Source organism: Bos indicus, chromosome 8 (assembly GCF_029378745.1).
Source record: "Bos indicus isolate NIAB-ARS_2022 breed Sahiwal x Tharparkar chromosome 8, NIAB-ARS_B.indTharparkar_mat_pri_1.0, whole genome shotgun sequence".
Taxonomy (NCBI): Eukaryota; Metazoa; Chordata; class Mammalia; order Artiodactyla; family Bovidae; genus Bos; species Bos indicus.
Window position 1 is genome coordinate 77,168,522 of NC_091767.1, and position 24,391 is coordinate 77,192,912.

The 24,391-nt window shown below is 40.0% G+C and overlaps 1 protein-coding gene and 1 pseudogene across 7 annotated transcripts; both read right to left on the reverse strand.

The window, feature by feature from the left end:
* Positions 1–5,239: 5,239 nt before the first annotated feature.
* On the reverse strand, positions 5,240–8,503 carry LOC109562561 (phosphoserine aminotransferase pseudogene; annotated as a pseudogene).
* A 4,556-nt stretch (positions 8,504–13,059) lies between these two features.
* HNRNPK (heterogeneous nuclear ribonucleoprotein K) lies at positions 13,060–24,317 on the reverse strand. 7 transcript variants are annotated; one of them, XM_019966489.2, is made up of 17 exons: positions 24,180–24,312; positions 22,206–22,284; positions 22,014–22,098; positions 21,515–21,612; positions 20,811–20,867; positions 19,331–19,374; positions 18,383–18,455; positions 17,779–17,850; positions 17,169–17,282; positions 16,703–16,831; positions 15,899–16,206; positions 15,719–15,773; positions 15,326–15,409; positions 15,034–15,049; positions 14,875–14,957; positions 14,308–14,477; positions 13,060–13,533 (listed from the first exon to the last, which is right to left on the reverse strand). In XM_019966489.2, the coding sequence occupies exons 3-17, from the start codon at positions 22,069–22,071 to the stop codon at positions 13,503–13,505; spliced, it is 1,392 nt and encodes a 463-aa protein (XP_019822048.1). In that variant the 5' UTR covers positions 22,072–22,098; positions 22,206–22,284; positions 24,180–24,312; the 3' UTR covers positions 13,060–13,502. The 7 variants fall into 7 exon arrangements, with proteins under 7 accessions (XP_019822048.1, XP_019822044.1, XP_019822045.1 ...); XM_019966485.2 differs by having other exon boundaries at positions 13,060–13,593; XM_019966486.2 differs by lacking the exon at positions 24,180–24,312 and adding an exon at positions 23,820–23,927 and having other exon boundaries at positions 13,060–13,593.
* Between the last annotated feature and the right edge of the window lie 74 nt (positions 24,318–24,391).

A 24,391-nucleotide genomic window follows, 5' to 3' on the forward strand; every position in this document is an offset into this window, starting at 1 on the left:
TCTTTATAGTTAAAGACATTTTGAGTTAGGTTTTCTATTATTTTCTATGAAAGCATCCTAGCTTACACAGGTAGCAGATCCTATCTGATATCTTATGATTTAGTGGGAAAAGTAGACAATCAAATGTCTGGGTAGAGTTATACGTGAGCAACAGAAACCAGACTCCAGTGACTAAATGAAAAAGAGATTGTTATTATCATACAGTAAGAACCACAGAAGTAGACACTCCAAGGCTGGTGCAGCTATTTGAGAATGTCAGCAAGGAACTAGGCTCCTCTTTTTCTATCATTAGTATGTGGCTTTATAGTTGTAAGATGGCTCTAAAGGGCCAAGGAAACATACCAAGTGAGTATGTTTCTTTTGAAAACCTTTACCAGAAGCTCTATCCCTTAGGCATAGGCTTTTGAAGAGAAGATCAGAGAGGGAGGCATGATCAGTGATGTTGTGTCCCTATCAATTTTCCCCTTCCTGACCAGTAATCAAGTTTGATTATTCCAATTATCAGTGAACCGTCAGTCTGAATAGCTGAATTAAATTTCAGGCATTGGCAACAATCATTGCTACATCTTCTATTTTCTATCATGATTGATTATGACAGATACTTAAAGAAAATGAGTTAAAATGCATTCTTGAGCATAAGTTGCAAAAGTTGGCTGGAGCAATGGATGGACAATAGACTAGATGGGAGTAGTGGACAATGGCTAGATAGGAGTAGTTTCTGATATATGCAGAAGGAGGAAAACAAAGAAGTAAAATGGATTTTGTGAAGGTAGGATATCTGTTGTTTTCATTTCTCATGACTCTCCCAAAGTGATCAATAGACTAAAGCCCCAGGAAGACAACAGAAAAGAGATATAGTTCACTACTGTGTAATTTTCCAGTTCAGTTTTTCCTTGATTTATCCATATATCGCATTTAAAATTGACTGCATGCGTGAGTGCTAAGTTGCTTCAGTCGTGTCCAATTCTTCGACACTATACACTGTAGCCTGCCAAGTTCCCCTGTCTACAGGATTCTCCAGGTAAGAACACTGAAATGGCTTGCCATTCTCTCCTCCAGGGGATCTTCCTGACCCAGGAATAGAACCCCCATCTCTTACATCTCCTGCATTGGCAGGTGGGTTTTTTATTTTTTATTTTTTTACCACTGGCACCATCTGGGAAGCCCCTTAAAATTGACTACTTTCTTAAAATTCACTCTCAACTTCTAGGGCATTGTGAAAGTGTAAGTGAAATTCTCTCAGTCATGTCTGACTCTTTGTGACCCCCATGGACTGATGGAATTCTCCAGGCCAGTATACTGGAGAGGGTAGCCGTTCCCTTCTCCAGGGGTCTTCCCAACCAGGGATCAGACCTAGGTCTCCTGCATTACAGGGAATTATCCTAGTTTTCTTAGAAAAGAAAAGAAAAGACTCTTCTCTTCCTACTCTATTCTTATTGTATGTAAAATATCCCACCTCCAGGCTTGGATTAGGGACAGAATGGACTCCTTCTGATGAAAACTCTTGAGGATAACTATCATTTCCATTATAGAGCATTAACATTCTTACTATTGTTCAAAACCAATTAGAATTTTTTTGAACCATAGTTTACTTTTAGCTAGTGAAATATTAATATTTCCTACTTTGGAGGAAGAAGTAAGTATTATAAACAAAACAAAACAAAACAACAACTCAGTTCAGAGCTTCCAGATTGGTGAGATTCAGGGAAAGTAACAGGATGGGAAAGCACAAGCCTTCTACATCCCTTCCTACATACCTTGCCCTATCCATCTCTTGTGTCTGGCTGTTCCCGTGTTGTATCCTTTTACAGTAAACTGATAGTCTATAATTACTTTCCTTGCTGTGTACAGATTACACAACAAAGTTCTGGAATAAGCTAGACAGTCCTTGAGAAGTTTGCTGAGTTCCAGTGATGTTCCTTTAGCAGATTCCAAGCAAGACTTAAATGTCATTGAAGAAGTGATTTGAATGATATTAGAGATCATCAGTTCCTGCCTGTCTGCCAAATTCTCTTCACCACCATCCAGACTTGGTGTATGCACTGCTTTGCACATGCGGTCTCTTTGAACAATATTGAACTCACCACACTTCATTTCAGGATATAACACAAAATATTGGTCTGGTAATCACCGTTAGCTCAAGGTTGCTACAAGCTGGAGCTGAGCTGTCAGTGGAATGGAGTCTGGAAATCATCAAGAAAGGGGTTGTTGCACTGCTCAAAGACAAGCTAAAGAAGTTTCCAGAACTGATATTCAAATATGTGGAAGTAGGGGGGAGAAATTGAATGAAGGCAGCCAGAAGTTATGAACTTCCAGTTATAAGTACTATTTTAATGTACAACATGCCAAATATAATTAACATTGCTGGATGTTATATATGAAAGTTGTTAACAGAGTAAATCCTAAGAGTTCTCATTATAAGAAAAACACATTTCCTTTCTTTAATTTTGTACCTATATGAAGTAATGGATGTTCAACTGAACTTATGATCATCACTTCACAATAAAATTAATGTATGTAAATCAAATCATTATGCTGTACACCTTAAACTTATACAGTGCTGCATGTCAATTATATCTCAATAAAACTGGAAGAAACTAAACAACCAAAAAAAAGACACCGAAATATTCGGGAGAGACTCTGAGGAACAGAAGTAGACAGATTGGTGTATTTTTTAGTAAAGTATTGCAGTAAGCCAGGCTTTCTTCCTGCAGATCCTCGCTGACACCGTCCCCGATTCAAATTCCCTGGATCCACCGGGGCTGGACCCCGGCAAAGGATCACACAATTGTGTTTGCAATGCATACTTTGATTTGGAGAATTGGTGCCAGTTGGCAGTAGATCACTTAGATAGTAGTGGGGGAAAAAACGGTGTGGGCAGAGAGGAGATTCACAACGCTAACATATGTGAAAAATCTGCTTTTAAAAAGTGCAAAAATAAATAGATACGAAAGAAAACTATGGTGACAGAACCTGAGGCAGGGATTAAGTGCTAATGTTTTATCTATGAGGTGTAGTCTGAGGGCACTGACAGTGAAGGAGAGGGAAAGAGGAAGTTTGGTTGGCAAGTGATGTGTGCTGGCTACTGCTTTGTGGGGAGCCTGGAACAGACGCAACTTTGAAACAGTCTACACCACACTGGACAAACTACTCAAAGATACTGTCTCTCAGAGAGGTTTGTGGAGGGAGAAAGGGAGGAAATTCTCCTCTTTCTCTCTTTTTTTGATGTTTTATGATTTTAATGTTCTTTACCTTTCAACATAAACTTCTGATTGTGTCGATTGTGTCTAAACAATAGGGGAAAAGACTCTTCAGGAAAGATCTTCCAAAATTCACCGTATCCCTCTCTTCAAATACTATAAAGAGAACGTTCAAGTGAACAAAGGATACAAGAGTTTAACAGAGAGTTTTAGTTCAATGGCTTAACTAAAAAAGAGCCAACCAACCAACCTTCTTTTCTACTCTTTCAAAGGAAAACAAAAGTGAACCTGAGAACTTCTAAATCTTTTTTGGGGGGGGGTTTGGTATCCAAATATTTCTTTAAAAGGAAGGGAAGGTGGAAGGGGAGAGGGCCACCACTGTTGCTAAGATTACTATAACCCAAGAAGTCAAGGATTCTATCAAATTCTAAAAATCTCTAAATGTATTACCGAGAACCACATTATTGGAAATATAAATGCATAGGGATATAAACTATTTGGTAGTAAAAAGACTTTGCTATATAAACATGTAGGATGTCACTTTAATCTCTTGATGAGAATTACAGTACAGAGAACAATCTCCAGTTTGCCCTTTAGTCTGGAATTCCTGAACACTTAGCATGCCGTTGGTGTTGCCCTGAACTAACAGCTTTGGAACCCAGAAGACCCCACTGCTGTCATTTTGTAAAGGATCACGAATCACGCTCCTAGAAGACACCATTCACCCCACCCCCACGCTTTGTGTTTGTGTGCCTCTAGATACAAATAACTGTAATTTGCATAATTAAGTCCACAATCAAGTCTGAATACTGAGATCTAGCTAGAAAAAGTAGCAGCAAAGGCAACCTAAGCTAGTTTGTTAGAAAAGCAAGAGGAAGATTTCTCAAACACTTCAGTTCAAGTGGGGAATACCTGGTGACTCAGTGATAAAGAATCTGCCCGCAATGCAGGAGATGTGGGTTTGATCCCTGGGTCGGCAAGATCCCCTGGAGGAGGAAATGGCAACCCAACCCACTCCAGTATTCTTGGCCTGGGAAATCCCTCAGATAGAGGAGCCTGGTGCACTATGGTCCATGAGGTTGCAAAGAGCTGGACACGATTGAAGCAACTGATGACATGCATGCAAGTCCCACCAGCTGTGGATGTTTTGCTGTTGTTCCTTGAAAAAGAAGAATCTCTATCTTCCTGACCCAGAGACAGAACGTTTCTCTTCTCCATTGTCAAGCGGATTCTTTACTACTGAGCCACATGGGAAGCCATAATAAACATGTCCATTCAAGAAAAATGCCATGTTTGTTAAGGTTTTTTGGAGCAATTCCCAAGTTACTTTAAACTTTGTACGTTATTCAAGGACAGAGTGCATATTGGTTGGGATGTGTTCGTCACTGATACATCTCCAAAGAATATTTCATGGAGGCTACCAACTTCTGAACATCTTCTATCCTGCCATCATTATTCAAAGAAGCCATGATACCTCCCACAGACCCATGCCCTTTCAAGGAAATTATAGTGAATTCAAGAGCTTTATCAAGAAATCTTTTATTCTAAAGCGGCATCTCCATTGGCATTGCCAATGCAGAGTGAAATATTCATCTTGCTTCTATTCTGGGTTTCACTAGATATACATAGAATCCTTCAGAATTATCAATAATATGATAAATCATTTGAGATTTGATGGAACTAAGCTTCATGGCTGCTTCACCACTATTATTCTTTTTTTTTTTTGAGGGGGTGACTTACTTGACCAGAGATCAAACCTGCACCCCTGTAGTGGAAACATCGGAGAAGGCAATGGCACCCCACTCCAGTACTCTTGCCTGGAAAATCCCATGGATGGAGGAACCTGGTGGGCTGCAGTCCATGGGGTCGCTAAGAGTTGGACACGACTGAGCGACTTCACTTTCACTTTTCACTTTCATGGATTGGAGAAGGAAATGGCAACCCACTCCAGTGTTCTTGCCTGGAGAATCCCAGGGACGGGGGAGCCTGGTGGGCTGCCGTCTATGGGGTCACACAGAGTCAGACACGACTGAAGTGACTTAGCAGCAGTAGCAGCAGCAGTGGAAACATGGTGTCTTAACCACTGGGTCACCAGGGAAGTCCTTTGCCACTGTTATTCTTGATCTACTCCAAGACCAAGCTGATGCTGTAGAAACAAGGAAGGGAGTTGTGTTGAATAAAGTGTTGTTTCCGGCCTGCACTTTGTATTCCACAAGGGAAGGGCACTCTCTGAGGGCAAACCCTAGCAGGATATCTTGAAATATCACCATCGTGACCCCTACAGAGCCAGCATTCTTCTGGGCACCATCAAAAATCACACCAAACTTTTAAACATCAAACTGGTTTATATGGGAAATTTGAGGACATGTCAAAAAGCAGCCACTGCTCCTTTGACATCAGGAACAAAGCAAAATTCTGCTCTGGGCCTGGTCTCATTTGTGCAGTAATACATGCAGTGGTGACCTGATTGAGGTTCCAGGGTCTTGGATTCAGAATTTTCCTGTAACTTCTAAGTTTAGAATGGATAACATTCACAGTTCCCAAACTTCAAGGCTTCTGGGGCCTTAGGTGACCAAGCTTTTGCCATCGAATGGCTGGCACACCTCCCTACTTTCAGGTCAATCAAGCTTAAGGGGATAGCATGGAACTGGCTCATCCAACCCTCCTCTTTGCACAAAAATCATTGTCTGGAATGGCTAACAATTTCTGCACAAGATTCTATATGTTATTAATAATCTTAGCTAAAGCTGATAGGCTGTAGCTCATTTCAAGAACATGAATGCCAGCTCTTTGTGGCCTAATAATTCTTTCTATATCTCTAACAACACAGAGCTCAGTAGCTTGTTGCCCTGAGCTGAAATTGACCACCTACCTCCAGGTGTCTTCAGATAGTGGCATAGGTAGAGTTGGCCAGAGAGGATTTATCAGTGGGCAGTCAGTATCTCTCTTCTATTTCCTTTTGGCCAGAGGTTTCCCTGCTGGGCATGTTAAGAGTTGGACTATAAAGAAAGCTGAGCACCAAAAAATTGATGCTTTTGAACTGTGGTGTTGGAGAAGACTCTTGAGAGTCCCTTGGACTGCAAGGAGATCCAACCAGTCAATCTTAAAGGAAATCAGTCCTGAACATTCATTGGAAGGACTGATGCTGAAGCTGAAAACTCCAATACTTTGGCCACCTGATGCGAAGATCCAACTCATTTGAAAAGACCCTGATGCTGGGAAAGATTGAAGGCAGGAGAAGGGGACAATAGAGGATGAGATGCTTAGATGGCATCCCCGACGTGATGGACATGAGTTTGTGTAGGCTTCGGGAGTTGATGATGGACAAGGAAGCCTGGCATGCTGCAGTTCATGGGGCTGCAAAGAGTACATGACTGAGCAACTGAACTGAACTGCACTGAACTTCCCTGCTGGGAGTTAACTCCACTAGCATTTCAGATTGCATCATCCAGCGCTTCGGTGACTGTTAGGGAAGGCAGATCCACTGCCTGTGAGGTGTGGTATTTTATCAAAGTCTGAAAGTGAAAGAGAAAGCCAGAAACTTAGGGCACATTGATAGTTGCTCTGTATGTTCAGTGGCAGCCTTGAGATAAGGCCTGGCACTCTCCTAGAAAATGACTGATTTATGCCCAAAATGGCATCGCTGTGAAGGCCCAAGTGACACTGGTTGCAGTAGTGGCAGCTGAGGTGGAGCAGGAAGCTGTCACCCATACTTTGTGGCTCTCCTCCCTTGAAATTAGCAATGCTGCCTGTACAAGAAAAGCCCCTTAATGCAACAACATGGATGGACTTGGAGAAATTACGCTTAGTGGAATAAGCCAGACAGAGAAAGACAAATACTGTGTGATATCACTAACACATGGAATCTAAAAAATACAACAAACTAGCGAATATAATAAAACAGAAGTAGACTTATACAGCGCAAATCAGTGGTTAGGAGTGGGAAGAGGGAAACAGGGCAAGACTGGGGTAGTGGATTAAGAGGTACAAACTACTATGTGTAAAATAAATAGGCTACTGGGATATATACTATACACACAGAGAATATAGCAAATATTTTATAATTATATAGTATAACTAAAAATTGTAACTCACTATATTGTACACCTGCAACTTATATAATATTGTACCTCAACTATGTCTCAATAAAAAATTTAAAAGACTCTTCATTTGATGGGCTGCATATAATAGCAAGTGATCAGCTAATTAATTTAAGGAAAATTAATTTTTTAAAAAGTCACAAATGGGACTTCCCTGGTGATCAAGTGGCTAAGACTCTGCACTCCCAAGGCAGGGGGCCTGGGTTCAATACCTGGTCAGGGAACTAAATTCCCCAACTAAGAGTTCACATGACTCAACTAAAGATCCTATGTGCAGCAACTAAGATCTGGTGCAGCCGAATAAACAAATAAATATAAAAAAATAAAATGAGAAAGTTGTGAAAAATCTCTTGGGATGGAAGGGAAGGCTGGGGAATGAGATATGTAAACAGAAATCAGGCAGTTCTAGAATACTGAGAGCAGGAACCACCCAAGGTTTTACTGATGCTGCTGAAAAAATATGATAATTTTACCTTGTTTCCATTATTTTGTTCAAGGTACAAATTCCCAGGACAAAGTGCATTGTTGGGCAAGCCTGGGTCAAATGCCTACACTTTTGGGTGATAAGGCATCTCAAATGACCAAGATTTCTATCTCATGAAGTCTATACAACTGGGAGAGAAAAAGTCTAAAAAGAAACCTGGGTTCTATTAGAAAAGAAAAACTGATGCTGTATTATTTAATAAAATTCACCCTTATGGCTGTTCAGCATCAAAACCAATTTTATTCCCATATATATATATATACCTTCAACAATACTCCTGCCTAATAGAATGCAGCTATTCCTCATTAAGTAAAAAAAATTCTCACTCCTTCTTCAGGAGATAATTCAATGTCTCATGACTTACTGCATCAAAATCTATGTCAAGGATGTCTAAGTGAAATAAATTTTTGCTCTAGCTCCAGCTCAGCTGTCTTAGATCAAACCCCTAGAAGCAGAGCCCAACCCAGGGATTCTTGCACCAGGGATGTGCTGGGGAATTGCTCTCAGATAAACGGAGTGAGGGCAGCAGGATAAGGCAGGGAATCAGTCAAGCCATGATGTGGTCTCAGTCTGATTCCAGAGTTCTGAAGTCCAAACTGTACACAGATTTGGTGCCAGTTTGAAACACAGGTATGAATAAATGATCTCAATTAAAAAGGTCACATGATCTTACCGAATAAAGGCTCTAACCCAACTGGGGCCACCTCCACCTGGAACATATGTAGGTAAGGTAGTTTAGCTTGATCTCTTCTGCTTTTAAGAGATTTCTAGAGGTCTCAAATTCCCTTATACCCTCTTCCTTGGTAATTTTGAACTCCCATTGACTTTAGAAGAAACACATAAACTTGCCAAGCAAAAGTAGGTTGATCTCTTCCAGTTTAAAATGATCTAATTCAAGGTAGATAAGTATTCAGTTCAAGATCTGACCTTTAAGGCTGTTTGCACTAAAAGCTCTTGATCTCCACCTTTCTAAGACTTTTTGAGGTCTGACTGCAGAAGGTTTAGGTTTTCTGATAATGAAAGTGAAGGGCCTTGTCTCATGTCTTAATTTTGGCATCTCTTCTCCCTATGGTTACCACTGAATAACCAAACCTAGCGTAACTGGTGGTCTGGTTTCTCTAGCACTCAGCTCAGTGGTTTTCCTTGACCAACTTGATCTCATTTGGCTTTCACTGGTATTGACAATCCTTTGAGATTCTGCTCTGTCTCCAACCAGTCCCCAGCTGAACTGTCTACCATATTGCTCCCACTATGCAGTAACTGTCCCCTTTCATCATGGTGGCCCTATGGAAAGCCCCGTAGCACTTAACTGGTGTTCCTCTTATGCCACATAGGAAGCAAAGGGAATTCTGAGATAACAAGAGAAATCTCAGGTTCTCTCTGCCAAACGTGATATGCCTTCATTCTGCTGTGCTTTACTAGTTTATGTGGTCATAGGAACACTTAGCAGGGTTCCAGACAGCAATCAGTCTTGTGTTTGGCTTCTTACTTAACCTATCTGAAATTTCTGCTCTCACTTGCCCTGCCCCATGCTGAACCCTAGGAAGGTCTTGGAGGGACCTAGCTGGCACTTTCTACTGTTTCTGCCAAATCTGCCTCATTACTATCAAAATCAGTTATCCTCCTTTGGTCTGAGAAGCGGGTATTATATGCTTTCCTTCCCTACTATATATACCCTTTCTTCTTTCTAGGTAAACAAGGTGGCCCTTCCTTTCCAATGAAGCCTGTCTTTAATGGTAGCAAGACTTCAGGGTAAAAAGGAGCAAAGGGGAAAATGGGGAATTTCCTGGTAGCCCAGTAGTTAGGACTCTGAGCTTCCACTGCATAAGCACACAGGTTTAGTCCCTTGTCAGGAACTAAGAGCCCGCCTGAATGCCTGCAAAAAAAAAGGCAGGGGGGAGGTGGATGGGGACAATTTTGAAAAGCGTGAGGTTTTGGTGACCAAACCTTTATTCCTAATTACAGGTTCCTGGGTTATAGGCCTGAGTTTGGGGAAGCAGGGAGAAATAGTGGGGAGAGCTATAGAGAGGGAGGTTAGGAAATTCTTACTGGTTTTGGACAAAGTGAGGTTGAGAATAGAAAGCTTTGAGGTCATAGGGTAGCTAGTGTATCTTTTTACCCCAACACTGTTGCTAGTGCATGTTGTTCAGTTAGCAAACAGGGAAGCCCAACCCCACAAAATGTTTGCATTTTACATTTTCCAACGTGTACTTGCACATCCTACCACCTTGATTCAGATTAGCTCCCCATTCTAAATATAGACAAACGTATACATGCCTGGGCTTTAATTTTTCAGGTATCCATTTCTCACAAGTCAAATAACTGAAATACCAAGGTCTGGCTTGGGTAAATGATGTTAACCTGTGTATACAATGCCCCATTTTTTTAATCTAAGAGGATTCGAGGGCGTAATTTTATTCAACACACTGTAATTCCTAGTTTGACATTTTAAGTAACATGCTTGTTAATGTATATACATTCATGTGCATGAACAGATGTTGGTTTCTGCCTCTTAAACACATACTATACAATGAACCTTCTTGCTCCATGTTTACTGGTTTAATTATTGGTCTCTCCAAAATAGCTTTGCTAACCACTGCCTCTTCAGGAGCTACAATGTACACCTCAGGAATTAAATACTTGATATATTAGTAAAATGATAGAAATTTATGGTTCACTTGAACTTGTTATGCAGATTCCTGGCACCTCTCTATAGAACAGGTGGTTCAGTAGAGCTCTATTGTGACCCAAAATTCTCACGTTTAACAAGCACTGTTGATTTTGATGGTGGTCCTAGAATAGTTTGACATTGCAGTATTGCTTCCTAAGGGTTCATTGCCTCCGTAACAAGTTAGGCTGGAACTTTCTTGGCAGTCCAGTGGTTAACACCACTCTGGGCTTTCACTGCAGGGGGTGTGGAGTTCAGATACCTTGTTGGGAACTACGATCCTGCAGTGTGTGGCAGAGCGCCCCCCCCCCCAAAAAAAAAAGTCATAAGTTTCACTTCAAATTTGCTAACAATGGGCAAACTTTGATAAATAAAATACAGCATTTAAGGCTACTTTAATTTACACTCAACACATCAAGACTGAATTTCCTTTTATGTGGAACAGCAATTCCCTTCAGAGTACCAACAATATAAGGTGTTTTACATTTTAAGACAATCATTGATAGGGTTAAGAGAAAAACTTGATTTTCCTAAGAGATTCTGTGTATTCCAGTGGTTAGACAAGAGTAACTGCTGGTTCATTCAAAAATATTTAAAGTACTGTGCAAAGATAGACTCTGCAAACTATTAACATTTGAATAGCAGGTAAAATTTTTAAATTCCTTTTCTCACTTCTGAAAAAATTTTGGTGCAATCTGGTTTACAACATTGTTGTTAGCATATTGATAATTTACAAAATTAAGCCAAAACCACTTTTGAAACTACTTCAGTTTTAAAAGTTCAATCAGCCTATACAACTGGTTTCATGTTCCATTTCATTCAGTGCCTTTCAAGCTTGAAAATTTTCTCAGAACTGCCAGCTTATGTTCAAACACTATTTAGTGGTTAAGAATGGAAATGACAAAGGTCTCTCCCCCTGAAGTTGTATCCCAGATTTACCCTCAAGATATCTTTCAACCTATTTTTTAGTAGGTTGTGTTCAAAGTCTGATTTTTCAAAGGCAAAAACAGGAACACTTTCATCGGTCTATTTATATAATTAATTTCTGAATGACAAGTGAAAACTTTGAAAGCCTGTATTCTCTCCAGGGATACTTTCCTCCAATAGAATTACAATTTGACTAAAATATCATTACTGATAATCTTTCTCCAGAGGAAGGTCTCATTTCAACATGAATAGGTTACACTACCCTCAGCAACCCAAGCTTACTCATGCTTAAAATACAGAAGCAGAAAGCTAACCAACACCCAGGTGGCAATTCAGACTAATATCATCTTTGAGGAAACCTCGTCACAGGTAGCATTATGTTGTGATACCACTGTCACTTATCAAAAGAACACTCACTGCACCACACCCCCACCCCCGCCTCCTTGAACTAAGAGGGCTATCACTAAAACATTAAACACCTTCACGTGTACTGCTCACACATTTCAGAAAATTCTGCTCACTTCAGCCTATCATACATGTTTTCTTGAAACTTAGAATTGCATCCATGAATTATTTTCCACGTTCTCAGGCTTTCTAGACAAATTCAAAGTTAACCGGTAGCACGTGACTTATGAGCCAAGAACCAGGGGGGGAAAAAAATTCTCCCAACAAACCAGAGCTATTTTAAAGATAGAAACCTAAGAATCTGCAAGCATATCACAGGTAATATGAGAACAGGAAGACTTGTAAAATTGGTATGACTCAGCTCTATGTTCAACTCCTCTTTGGAAGTTTTCAATTTACCACCCCCATGAAATCTGATTTATAAATGCTAGAAAAACACTTCACACAAAAAATACATAATTTAAGATTATTGTATTTCCTTAGAAGAGGAACGTTTTAACAAATTTTACAGGTGTCAATCAACCCTTGTTCAAAATTGGGCACACATCAAATCTAGCATTATGGGAGTTTTATTTGGAAGTGAACTTTAACTATTAATACAAATGCCAAGAGATACTACACAAAACATCCACAGGAATTTTTTTCATCTTTTTTTTTGAATTGTTCACAAACATTTCCTACATAATCCAACATACAACAGAGAAATGGTACATCTTTTTCTTTCAATTTGCATACAATGGAAAAACAAGAATATATATATATTTTACAAAGTTTAACTAATAGACACTACCAAGCTGACAGTTTAAGTCTATATGTGAGAAATTATCTAATAAAAAATACTCAGAATTTATTTAGCATCAGTCACTTCCATAACCAAGTATTATTCTGATTGATAAAACTTGTCATTAAGCTTCTGGTATAAACTTATACCACTATTCCATCAGTTGTGTTGCTCCCCACCTTGGTTCTTCAGAATTACGAACAGAAAATCGTTGCAAAGTAGGGGCAAGCATTTGCAAAAACAAACAAAAATCCCCAGCTTATTATAAGCATGAATGTGTGGTGGAATTTCCTCCCAAGCAATGGACTTCAAATCATTAAGAATCACCAGAACTGAGTATTGTCAAGATATTTTGCCTAAGTCCAAGAAGAGATGCCATTTATTTATATCCAACAGAGGACTGAAAATTAAACTTAGTGTTCCGTTTGGGGGTAGGTTGGAGGGAATTCAGCCATTTGAAAAATGACCATCTTAAAAAAAATGACCACCAAAAATAGGTTCACTAAATTTATTTTAAAAATCATAAAACGTTTCTTACAAAAGAGCATTACATTCTGCACACTGCTCTGAATAGATGCCAGGGACATATGGACTACTGTTACTTTTCCTCCCTGTCCCACCACCCCAAATGTTACAGTGACCACAAAGCAAAGTGTTCACAATAATTACATGGGGGGACTTCTTTAAACCACCAACAATGAACAAAAATTAAAATTCACTCACTCTGCTGCTGTTTCAAAATTTCAATGTTAGTTTTTGCACACCCTCCCCCACCCCCACCCTGTTTGTAAGGAACTAAAACATTACATCTGGTGAACAGCAAAGATTTCACTACACCTCAAATGCAGAACACCTATGAAGCAGAGGAATGTTGGCTTTTTAAACAGAAGCAGATAAAAAAAAAAAGATGCAGGACTCCTTCAGTTCTTCACTAGTCTTAGAAAAACTTTCCAGAATACTGCTTCACACTATAAAAAAGAAAAAATATCTTGCATTAGAATCCTTCAACATCTGCATACTGCTTCACACTATAAAAGAAAAGAAAAAAAAGTACGAATTAGAATTTTTGTTCGTAACATCTTAATCAATCTTAATCAACATTAAGACAATTTCAATGCTAAATTAAAATGATAAACATGTCCATTACACAATTAGAGATAAGAACTAAAACATTAGTAATTACAAATTAGAGCAATGTAAAGTCCAAGAAAAAAGATTAATAGTAAATCAGACATTAGTAGAGCAGAATTGTTAATATATGGTAGAAAAGACAAAGAAATGCCAGTTAAGGTGTGAATTGCTGCATTTTACAGCACCAATCATTTGTCCTGTAGAGGCATGGCCTGTGCCATATGGCAGACTGTGATTTGTTGTCGATTCAGTTATCTAAAAACAACAAAATCACTAGTCTTCCACACAGAACTAGACCAACATCCACTGAATCTTCTACATTTTCTACAGGCTCTGTATAATTTGTAACAAGTGGTTTTGGCAGCAGTTTTCACCAGAAAAATGAGAAGTTTGCTTGGTTAAGGCTTCTTCCAGTAAGATTAGTATCGAATGTCTTCGTGTTTTAGCAAGAAGGCAGAAGAAAATTAAAGCAAAGCTATTAGAATGTTTAGAAGTTAGGTCCCCAAAAGCTTGAGACACCATGGCTTCTAAAAGAAAAATCAGCTGAGAAAGAGAAGCTTTTTAAGGTTTTAGTATGTGTAGGCTAATAACATAAAGCTAAACAAACTGACCTGTTCTGCAGCAAATACTGTGCATTCTGTATCTGGTCCTGTGTTCCCGTAATGGTAATGATCCGATCTTCGGATCCTTCTAAAGGCTCATCAATTTTGATCGAAGCTCCTGACTCATGACGGATTTGTTTAATCCGCTGACCACCTTTGCCAATAATAGATCCAGCCAACTGCAAAGATTTTTAAAAGCAAGTGTTTATGATATACTTAAAACAAAAACAAAAACCCTACCCTGTATGTTCAGTGACCATCAAGAACACTCTTGTACAACTTATTGACTATACTGTTAATTTAATGCCCTCCAACCAGTCAGTTTGAATTACAACCTATTTATACTACCAACTGACATTTGCTTTAATAAATGAACCAGGGGCTCAAACCCCTGATAATTGCTTTTAATAGCACTGAACACTGTTTGACAAGGCTTAAACTGGAGAACACTTCACTGAAGTCCTTGAAACACAATTTTAATCCTTAAAGGGAATACTTTTGTTAAAACCTTTGTTAAGTCAGAAAACTCATAAAAATGACTCAGAAAATGTCTTTTATAATATTAAAAATACTTACATCTTTGGGAATAGTTACTTGTGTAGTAATAATAGGTCCACCAAGATCACCATATGAGCCACGACCCCCTGCATAGGAATAATCTGATTTAAATAATGAGTATTAAGTTCATATACAAAGCATGAAATAATGTTTGATTTCAGAAAGAAGAAAACTTACCATATCCAGAGCCACCCTAAAAACAGAACAGACAAAAACAGAAAATTACTTTGCCTTCCAAACTTTAGGTAATTAAACACATTTCTAAAAAACCCCCAGTTATTATAAGTAACCAAAGCCCTCCCATATATTCCCTAGTAAGCCAATTTCAGAAAACAATCTTCAGGGGAAGAAACCATTCAGGTACACAGCGTTCCAAGAAACAAAAATGTTGATGGGGGAAATAAAATATTTAATTGGTGAGTAAATAAGCACTTTAAGATTATTAACATAAACACCCGTGATACTCAACCTGTGGTTCATAAGCCATCTGCCACTCTGATGGGCTCCATGTATCTATTGCAGAGTCCCAGGTTTCATCAGCACTGAAACCAACCTGTGTTGAGAGAGAGAAAACTATTAACATAAACTTGCATGGTATTTGTCAGAGCCACCATTTTTATACATCAATTTCTACTTCATGACTCTACATAAAAGTCTGCAGTAATCATGTATTTTAGGGGCAAACAAAGAGTGGAACAAGTCATAATATCCCAGCAGACAAACAGAAACAATGATTTAAGTGACTAACAGAGTATATTTGTAAGACAAGTTCTTCAGTTAACACGTTCAATAAAATGTTAGCTAACTTTTAAACCCTTTAGCTCTCATAAATACATTAATGAAGTAGTATCAAAGTTCTTACCATGCCATCATAACGGTCTCCAGGTCTTCCTCTTCTGTCATAGGCCATTAGATCTCTGCAAGCATAGTAATTGTAATCTCAGCTGGTCACGTGTTTGAAGTATTTGAAATGAAAACCTACCCCCTTCTATCTGTGAAGTGCTGCTTCTTGTATGTTAATGTGTGGATGAAAGAAACTTACCCTCCTCTAGGTGGTGGTGGTGGTGGAAGAGGAAGATTCCGAGCTCTACTACCTCCCCGGCCACCTCGTCCGGGAGGGGGTGGAGGAGGTCCTCGACGAGGGCTCATATCATCATAATCTCTTCTGGAGGGAGGCATGGGACGCCCACCCCGACCAGGCGGCATTCTGTCAAAACCACCTCTTCCCCGCATGGGAAATCCCACAGGACGTCCACGGCGGTCATCAAACATCATTGTAAAACCACCATAATCATAGGTTTCATCATAAAAATTGGGATCATAAGGCTGAGCACGTCCTTTGATGGGAGACTGAAAGAAAAACACAGCAACTTTATAGATTGAGGAAAAAAACCTTAGTTCACAGTAGTAATTCTTTTAACAGAAAACTTCAGGCACTTTGTATTTCTCTTGGGAGATACTTGTGGTTAAGGATAGGGACAGGAGTTTGAAATTAAAAAAATTGGGAGTTTTACTGCTCGTGAGGCAACAGTTTAATTTTACCCTTGGCGTTAACAGACCACAAATTCCTTTCAATTTCACAATGGGGATTGGGGATCACCATCTAGTACTATAGAGGAACCATAAAAACTTCATTTGAATGATCAAAAGTTATTTAAAAAAACCTCACCAACAATCAAAGACAACAGTACAGATTCTCCCAAAGTATTTCTAAATTAAATTGATGGGAAAGCAGAGTGACAGAAATTGTTAGGGAAAGGTACTTTGTCTTTGCCTTCTGAAATTACTTTTGAATAAGAAATCTGTTTTGTGAAATTAAATGTAAATAGAAGTGTTCTGAAGGTACCTCTGATATAAGATCAAGGATGATCTTTATGCACTCTACAACCCTATCAGGTTTTCCTCCGATAAGAACGACTCTGTCAGTAGATTGAGGACAACATTCCTGGAAAAGCTTGATTGTTGTCTGAGTGTTCTGCAATAGGTTTACAAAATAAGCAGCATTAATCAATCAGAAAAAAAAGGAAATGCACTAAAGAAAAAAAAAGTTCTAGGCTTAGACAGATTTAATGTATATTTTAGTAAAATTTCCCCCCAATGTAAAACCTTGTTAGTAAGGGTTGGGCTTTGCAATACACTTTTGGCAAATAACTTGTCTAGTATGGCCAAGCCATTCTACTATATCTTAATTAGCAAACTACGTAATCTTAGGGGGAGGAAACTCAAAAGAGGGAATGAGAAAAGCCTACCAAATCCTTATAAACAACTATTTTCCAATAATTCAGCAGAAGAAAAAAAAACACTGGCTTTACCTCTCGAAGTTCTTTGATTTTAGCACCTTTGACTCCAATAATTCCTCCTGCCAGACTCTGATGAATCAACAGTCTCAACTCGCAGTCAAAGTCGCTTCCTTTATAGTGTTGGTACTGTGGAGGGAGTTACAGAATTTCAGTTCCAAATCATAGATTCCCGAATACACACTTATCTGCTATAAGCATACCAATATACTGTTGCAGTGAGCAACCTGAATTTATATTTCAATAACTTTACCAGTTATGTGCTATTATCCTCAATAGCCAGGCCCAAAAAGGACATTCTGCACCACCTTAAAAAACTATTTTATTTTCAGGTCCTGCAACACCATACCCACACTGCAGCCATTTAGCATGTCGCTGTTACCACAAAATTATTATTAACATTCAAATAACACCATAATAAAAATGACTGCAAAGCACTTTGCAAATGTAGTTAATTCCCACTGCAGCATGGAGCAGGGTCAACAGTGAGTTGTAAGACCATTCATTTATCATCTTTTTAAGCCTTTTTCTATAGAGACGGGAAAAGTACACTATGTTGAAAATAAAATCGATCCTATGGGCCAGGCTCCATACTTCAGTGGGGTTCAATGGCACTATGACATACATTTAAGCATTCCACAGCATCAGATTCGAGCGGGAGCTGGCTGGTTGCAGTGGGTGATGGCAACTGCAGGCCCTGAAAGTAGAAAAATAAGAGTAATAGGTTAAGTGTCTAGTGTGATCAGGCTATTGTCGCATATATTGGTAAAGCTACTACAACATATTTCACAACTATCATTAAATAACAAGAAATTGCTTATCTACACTAACAATCAACATACAATGCTTTTCTCTGTATATCTAGCAAACAAGATTACACAGAATTTAAAAATACTCAAACTAGATCAAACATAGTCCTTTCCAACATAGTCTCACAGTCAGTAGTCTAACTCAAAACCTCTTCTAAAAATTAAAGCCCATAATATACATGCTAAACTCCATGAATGTGCACAACCACAGGTACTTCCTATCTACTCCAGAATGGCTAGACTACATTTTTAAACAAGTAATGTGGGATGTAAAAGAATCCTGCACTTAAAGCAGCAGAGTGTAACACATTGCTGCTAAAAAACTATTATGTCCAGTGTCTTTCCACCTCCCCCATTTTGCCCCATTAAATATATTAAGCACCCCCTCCATTGCGAAATACATTTAAAAAATGAGCCTACCTCTTCCAAGGTAGGGATGATTTTCTTCAGAATTTCTCCAATCGTTTCAATATCAGCACTGATACTCAATATGCTGTCAAACACCACAAATACCAGATAGTACAAAAAAAGGTGGAAAAGAAAAATGAGTTTTGTGGTCATCACCAGTAGTCAAATTTTTACAGAGATGAACATACAATTATTTAATAGTCCCCATTTAAAGTAGCCTATTTATACATTTTTCACATGCATTTTGTTTTATGCCCAATACAAACATGGTAACAATATTAGGAGACTTGCAGAGAGACAGAGAGAATGGGCTCTTGGAAGGGCTCAGATTAAGTGGGCAATAAATTGACCAGAACTGAAGCAGAGTTGAATATTTATGTTCCCCGCCACCACTAAGTTAATTAAGGATACCCTCGCTGTTACATTGGAAAAACTGGCACACCTTCTCTCAGGCAAAGTAGGGGAATATGCAAGTGGTAAACACTGTATTTGGAGTAAGGTTATGGATACCAGTTAGAAATTAGATCACTAATGGGCTCTGCAAGAAAACAAATACAAATGCGAGACAAAAACAAAGACAACACAAATGAGAAGTGAAGGAAAGTGAACCAGAGTTAGCATTTCATCAGAAAAAATTATGAACAGGCAATGTTGGGAAGCAAGGTGGGCCACAAAGACAGAGCGAGAGACTGTTTCGGTAACAATTTGATTTACAATGCAGCAAATATGCAACACTTGAAGCTGTGCTCCTTCCATTGAAATAAAATTAGTGGATCGTTTGGGTGGGCAACTCACGGTAAAAGTTCAGTGACAAAAAGACTTAATGGGGAAAATAAGACAGAAACTTGAAAAACAATACACCGTCTAAAGGGGATACTATTTAATTATATAAAAGGCAGGTAATAAAATACATTTCTCTCTTTCTAATCAGGCAGTGAGGCATAAACTGTTGGGACATACCGCTCGGGGCCACTGCTGTCTGGGACTGAAACACTGGCATTGTACTGCATTGGTCATTGGCGTTCGTGGATGTTGGCATTGGGCATGGGCATTCAATCAGAAGTTGTCAAGTATGGTACCCGTTTGGCAACGAGCACATTTTTGGGCATAGCCAACCAGGGTTTTCACATGGGCGTTCAGGGGCGGATGGGCCAACGTCATGGTGGGCAACGCAGGGGTAAGTCGATCCAGTACATGGGCAACGGAGATATATGGCCAAAAAAACAAGGAGAGGGAAAAGGGGGAAAAGCAATAAATTTTAATTTAATACAAACTATACTCATACTCTCAATTAATGAAACAAGCTTAAGTTGTTCTGAAGACTAACACAATAATGGACTTCTCTATATCTGACTGTGGCTTAACATTTAAGGACCTTTAATGATGGTACTTTTAAAAAACAAACGATGTTTCAGTAGCAGGCTGGCTCATGAGGGTAGACACAAAACCTGTCATGACTTGAATTCTCGAGGAAATGGGGAAATTATTAACCCAGATAATTATATATAACATCTGGATTAAGAGGAAAGAGGTTTATAAAAGACAAAAATTCCCACACCACCAAAAATCCTAACTTCAATGACTGATTTGGTTTCCTGGAGGTTTAAAATGCATTCCTAGATCCTAACAGGCAAGTTTGTAAAATTTAAATTTTTAAGTTCAGTTTACAGTAATCAAGAGGAACATACAAAGATCTGCGACCAAGAGAGAAATGAAATACTATCAAATAAGTTTTCAACACAAAGTTCTTATTTGCCTCAACTTCAGCAAGGAAACATCAAAAGAGTGTGTAACATGAGAAAAAAAATTAAGAAATTTGGTGTAGCCAAGTCCTATAAATATGCTCACTTCTGGTGATACCAACATTTAATGTGTCTAATCACAAGAGTCAACCCACTATAAAATATGAAGACACAAATTATCAGCATTGACAGACGGTCACCCAGTTATAAAATTAAGTGCCTACTCTATTCTTTACCCATATCTAAATCATGCAACCTCAACTTCTTTGTGCTCCATGTGCAAACTATTCAAGAACAGATGGGCAAACTGGGGGGGGGGGGGGGGGGGGGGGGATAAAAATATGGAGTTTAATCAGCCACCTGCAACGGTTTTCAGTACTACTGTACTTGATTCACACATGGGAAATGGTGCAATTAAGGGGTTTTATACTGTTATTTCTAATTAAGATGTTATCTTGCTTGAAGTGAATAATTTGGTGTAAAGTTATCAGAAAGTGAGGAGGTTTAATATAGACCCCCCAACTCAATCTGGGCTTTGTTAGGAATGGCAAATCTTTAGAATTATCTATGTATTCAATTATTATAAAAGGCTTGTATCTAGGCTATTAAATGATTTCTATGATGCAAATCTTTAAATTTCTAAAAACACATAAAACTGAAGCTGCCTGTGTAGTAGGTTTAAACTCTTTAATACTTACGTCTGTACGGAGAGCCTTAATATTCTTGCCTCCTTTTCCAATCACTGCCCCAGCATTCTGGAGAAGATAAAAAGAAACTTAGTGTGTCTTCTTAACCTTTTAGTTAAAAGACAAACACCACACAAGTCTACCATATCTAACCTCTTGTTTGGTTATAGCGATGGAAATCTATTTGGGGATATTAAAACCACAAGGTTTAAACAAAAACCAAGAGTCTATGTGACATGTTCCGGGGACTAAATACCTAGACAGAGCTTTGAAATATTCAGAATGCCAGAAATATACTGAGTATAAATCTTAAGCACTGGCACCAAATTTACAATACCCTTTTGCAAGTCAATTAACTTGAATTCTAGTAGATACTTTCACATTTTTTAGCTATATTATCAGTTAAGTAAGCTGCCAATCAGGATGTTATCTAATGAACCCACAATGAAATAAAAAATACTATCTTTAAGGCATTAATGCTGTAAGGACCATCCATACCCATCTCCTAATTAGGCTTGTAGTAGTTCACCATGTTAAGGGCTTTCATTTTAATCATTAGCAAAATAATTACCATGGCCTAAAAAGTCTAAGTCTGTTTAGAAAGAGCCACACAATTATTTTACATTCTGCAGCCTTCTGAAGGCTTCCCAGAAGGCTCAAACATTTTCTTAATTTCTACTTTGAGTAAGAAACAATTTCAAGAATAAAATCTATACCTTGCTCTGAAGCAGAATGCGTAATTCAACCATCTCATCAGTGTTTCTAGATCTTTTAAAAGCTTGTTCCTCTTCCATATCTTCAGCAGGGCGTTTACCTAAAAATTAACAGTTTAGGTTTCAGAGAGCACCAGGATCTTCAAGAAAGGGTACCTTTAATCACATTTTAGTTTTAACCTACAGATTTAACATTTAACTCCACTCCCTTTGAAGGAATTGTTAAAGCTTGTTAAAAAAAAAAAAAGGCATTCAATCTTCAACTTTTAAGTCAAAATACACTCCCTTAATTTTCTAAACACGAGATTTATTGTGACAGCACATCAAAGGATTAGAAATTTCTAAATGCAAGAAAAAAACTTGTATTTACTGGCTTTCTTTTAATCGGTTTCCTCACCTACGCAAATGACAGTTACTTCTAGTTCAAAAAAGTAACTAACAAGGATCTCAGAGAAAATAATGAAATTAACAAAGCAAAAAAATTGTTAAAATGTTTTCTCACCAAATTCGCCATTGGTTTCAGTGTTGGGAAAGGTTTCCTCTGGCTGTTCAGTTTCCATTTTCTTGTATTCAAGGGACACACGAATCTGTTAAAAAATAAAGAGGCTAGTACACTTGGTTTCTTGCAAAGTAGGCTGTGCAGCGTACTAAATATTAAAGACAAGGGAAAGAAATGACTATTTCCAGAACGTACCAGTTATTAAATATATCCTTCCAGGGCAGAACTGAAGTGTTCTGGGCGGGACCAACTGACACCCTAGTGCTGTAGTAGCCTACGAAAACCAACACAAATCAGTTTTGCTTTTTTGGTTATTACCGAATACTAATGACTACAGATTTGAACACAACAAAAAGAGCCATTTCTAAAACTTGTTTTAGGATCTTAAATTTCCAAAGGACCGCCCTGTAACACAATCCAAAAGACCTATCTAATCTTTCTGTAAAAGCAAAAGTACCGTAATTTTGGATCAAGTTCCACCACAACAACGTTTTACATAAATACATAGAAACCAGACGCATAAGGCATTTAAGCCCCCGAGTAATGAGTCTCGAGTAATGCTCCCGAAAGTACACATTTATAAATAGACGCAGAAATTATTTTTACATCTGGATTCTAAACTTCTGGGTTTCTTTCCACCGGTGACTTGAAAAGTCTACTTGAAATATAAAGGCAAATTCAAGCCATACCCAACCGCCTGGCCAATCTACTGGAGCGATAAACAGGCAAACCTGAAACAGGAGTACACCCAAACTGCCTGTAGTACTCGACTAACAACCCTTGAACACCAATAACATCACTAGCGGGATATTTCAAATTACGTTAAAAGCGGTATAACCTGACAATTTCAGCACTACCAGACTGGCAATAGGACTGTGAACAGCCTTTTAGCTCCCCTCTCCTGACTGGCAGGAGGCGACAAGCGGCTCCCGTTATGAGAGAAATAGCTAAACAGCTCACAGTCATGGCAGTATTTACGCCTTCCACTCTTCCCAGGAACTGAAACGCCAACCTGGCCCCAAACTCAAATACTGAGGTGCTACGGAAGATTTAGATAAAGGGGTTTGACGACAAATAGCAGGCTGTTTGTAACGATAAACCCAATATCCTCCAAGTGCTTTAGTCGCCAGACCCAAAAAATCGCTAAGTATATGCGCGACCAGCCAAGGGCAAACATGCCCTCCTCCCCGCAACGCCCGAAACCGGGATCGGCAACCGCCAAGCAACAGGAGTTGAGAAAGCTCCCGAGGCGAGAGCACCAGCGCCGCACCTCTCCTCGGCCCGATCCGACAGGAAATGGCGGCCCGCGTAATGGCGACTACGTGCTACTAGGCGGAGCCGAGCGCGGACCCCCTCCCCCACCCACCACGCGGTCCCGAGACCTCGTCCCCCGCGCCCTCCCCCCACCGCGGGAGACAAAGCAACCAAGGCAGCCCCGACCCTTCCAGCTCGCCCGTTCCAGACCTAGGCCCGCAGCGCCCAAGTGCGGCGGGCCCCGCACAAAGAGAGCGGCGGCATTCTCTACCGCCCTCCGGCTCCCTCTCCTTCCCACACAAGGCCTAGTTCCCAACAGAACAAAACTCATCCCACCGGCACAAGCCTCGCGACTCTCCGAAGCCTCTAGTACCACAACGCAGACTGCAGATATACGCTCAGGGAAATGGCGGAGGTGGGGGGAGGGGAAACCCGGCAACGTTCCCTCCCAGAACCCGCCAACCACCACCAAGCCCCCAAACGCCTTCCCTCAAATGGAGAAAGTACTCTCCTGCCCTCACCCCCACGCGCCGTTCGCCCAGCCCCATTCCTCACCCGGCAAGGGTACCGTCCCTATGCCGCCGCGCCTCCTCAGCCGGTCACAGCTAGACAGAGAACAAGCGTAGGCCCCCACTGCCCTCCCCCGCCTCCACGCACTCTCCTACCCCGCCGCCGGGCCCGATTGGCTGCACCGGCTACAGCGGTGGCGCGAGAGCGAAGCGATTGGCCCAAGGCCGCGTCAATCAAGGCGCCGGAGGAGGCGACAACCCCGCCCCCCGCCGGCGCCTCCCTTCAGACTGTAAGGCCGCTAAGGGCCTGAGAAAAATCAGACTTCGAAAAAGTCAACGCAGCCTTTAGGGAGGCCAAACCCCTGCCCGAACCCGCAGTGCCCAAGCCCCAATAACTCTAAATTACCTATAGGCCGCAAATAGGCGGGAAGTAGACAAGACGTCGAGGTTGGTGCAGCAGAGAAACAGAGGATAATGGCGTCTGCAGTGCTTTCGCCTGAAGCGCCCTCCTCCTTTCTCGTTCGCGCACTCACTGGCTGGGGGGGGAGGGGGGAGGCTCTCGCGAGAACTAAAGGCTGTCCCGTTCTCGCGCTCAGGGAGGGGCGGGTGTAGGGGGTG

Coding starts and splice junctions, on each gene's coding strand:
- HNRNPK (XM_019966487.2), bottom strand. CDS start 22,071: ATGGAAACTGAACAGCCAGAGGAAACCTTTCCCAACACTGAAACCAAT. Junction 14,478..14,874: donor AAGTAACTATTCCCAAAGAT/GTAAGTATTTTT, acceptor AAATCTTTGCAG/TTGGCTGGATCTATTATTGG. Junction 13,594..14,307: donor CAGTATTTGCTGCAGAACAG/GTCAGTTTGTTT, acceptor TTTCTTTTATAG/TGTGAAGCAGTATGCAGATG.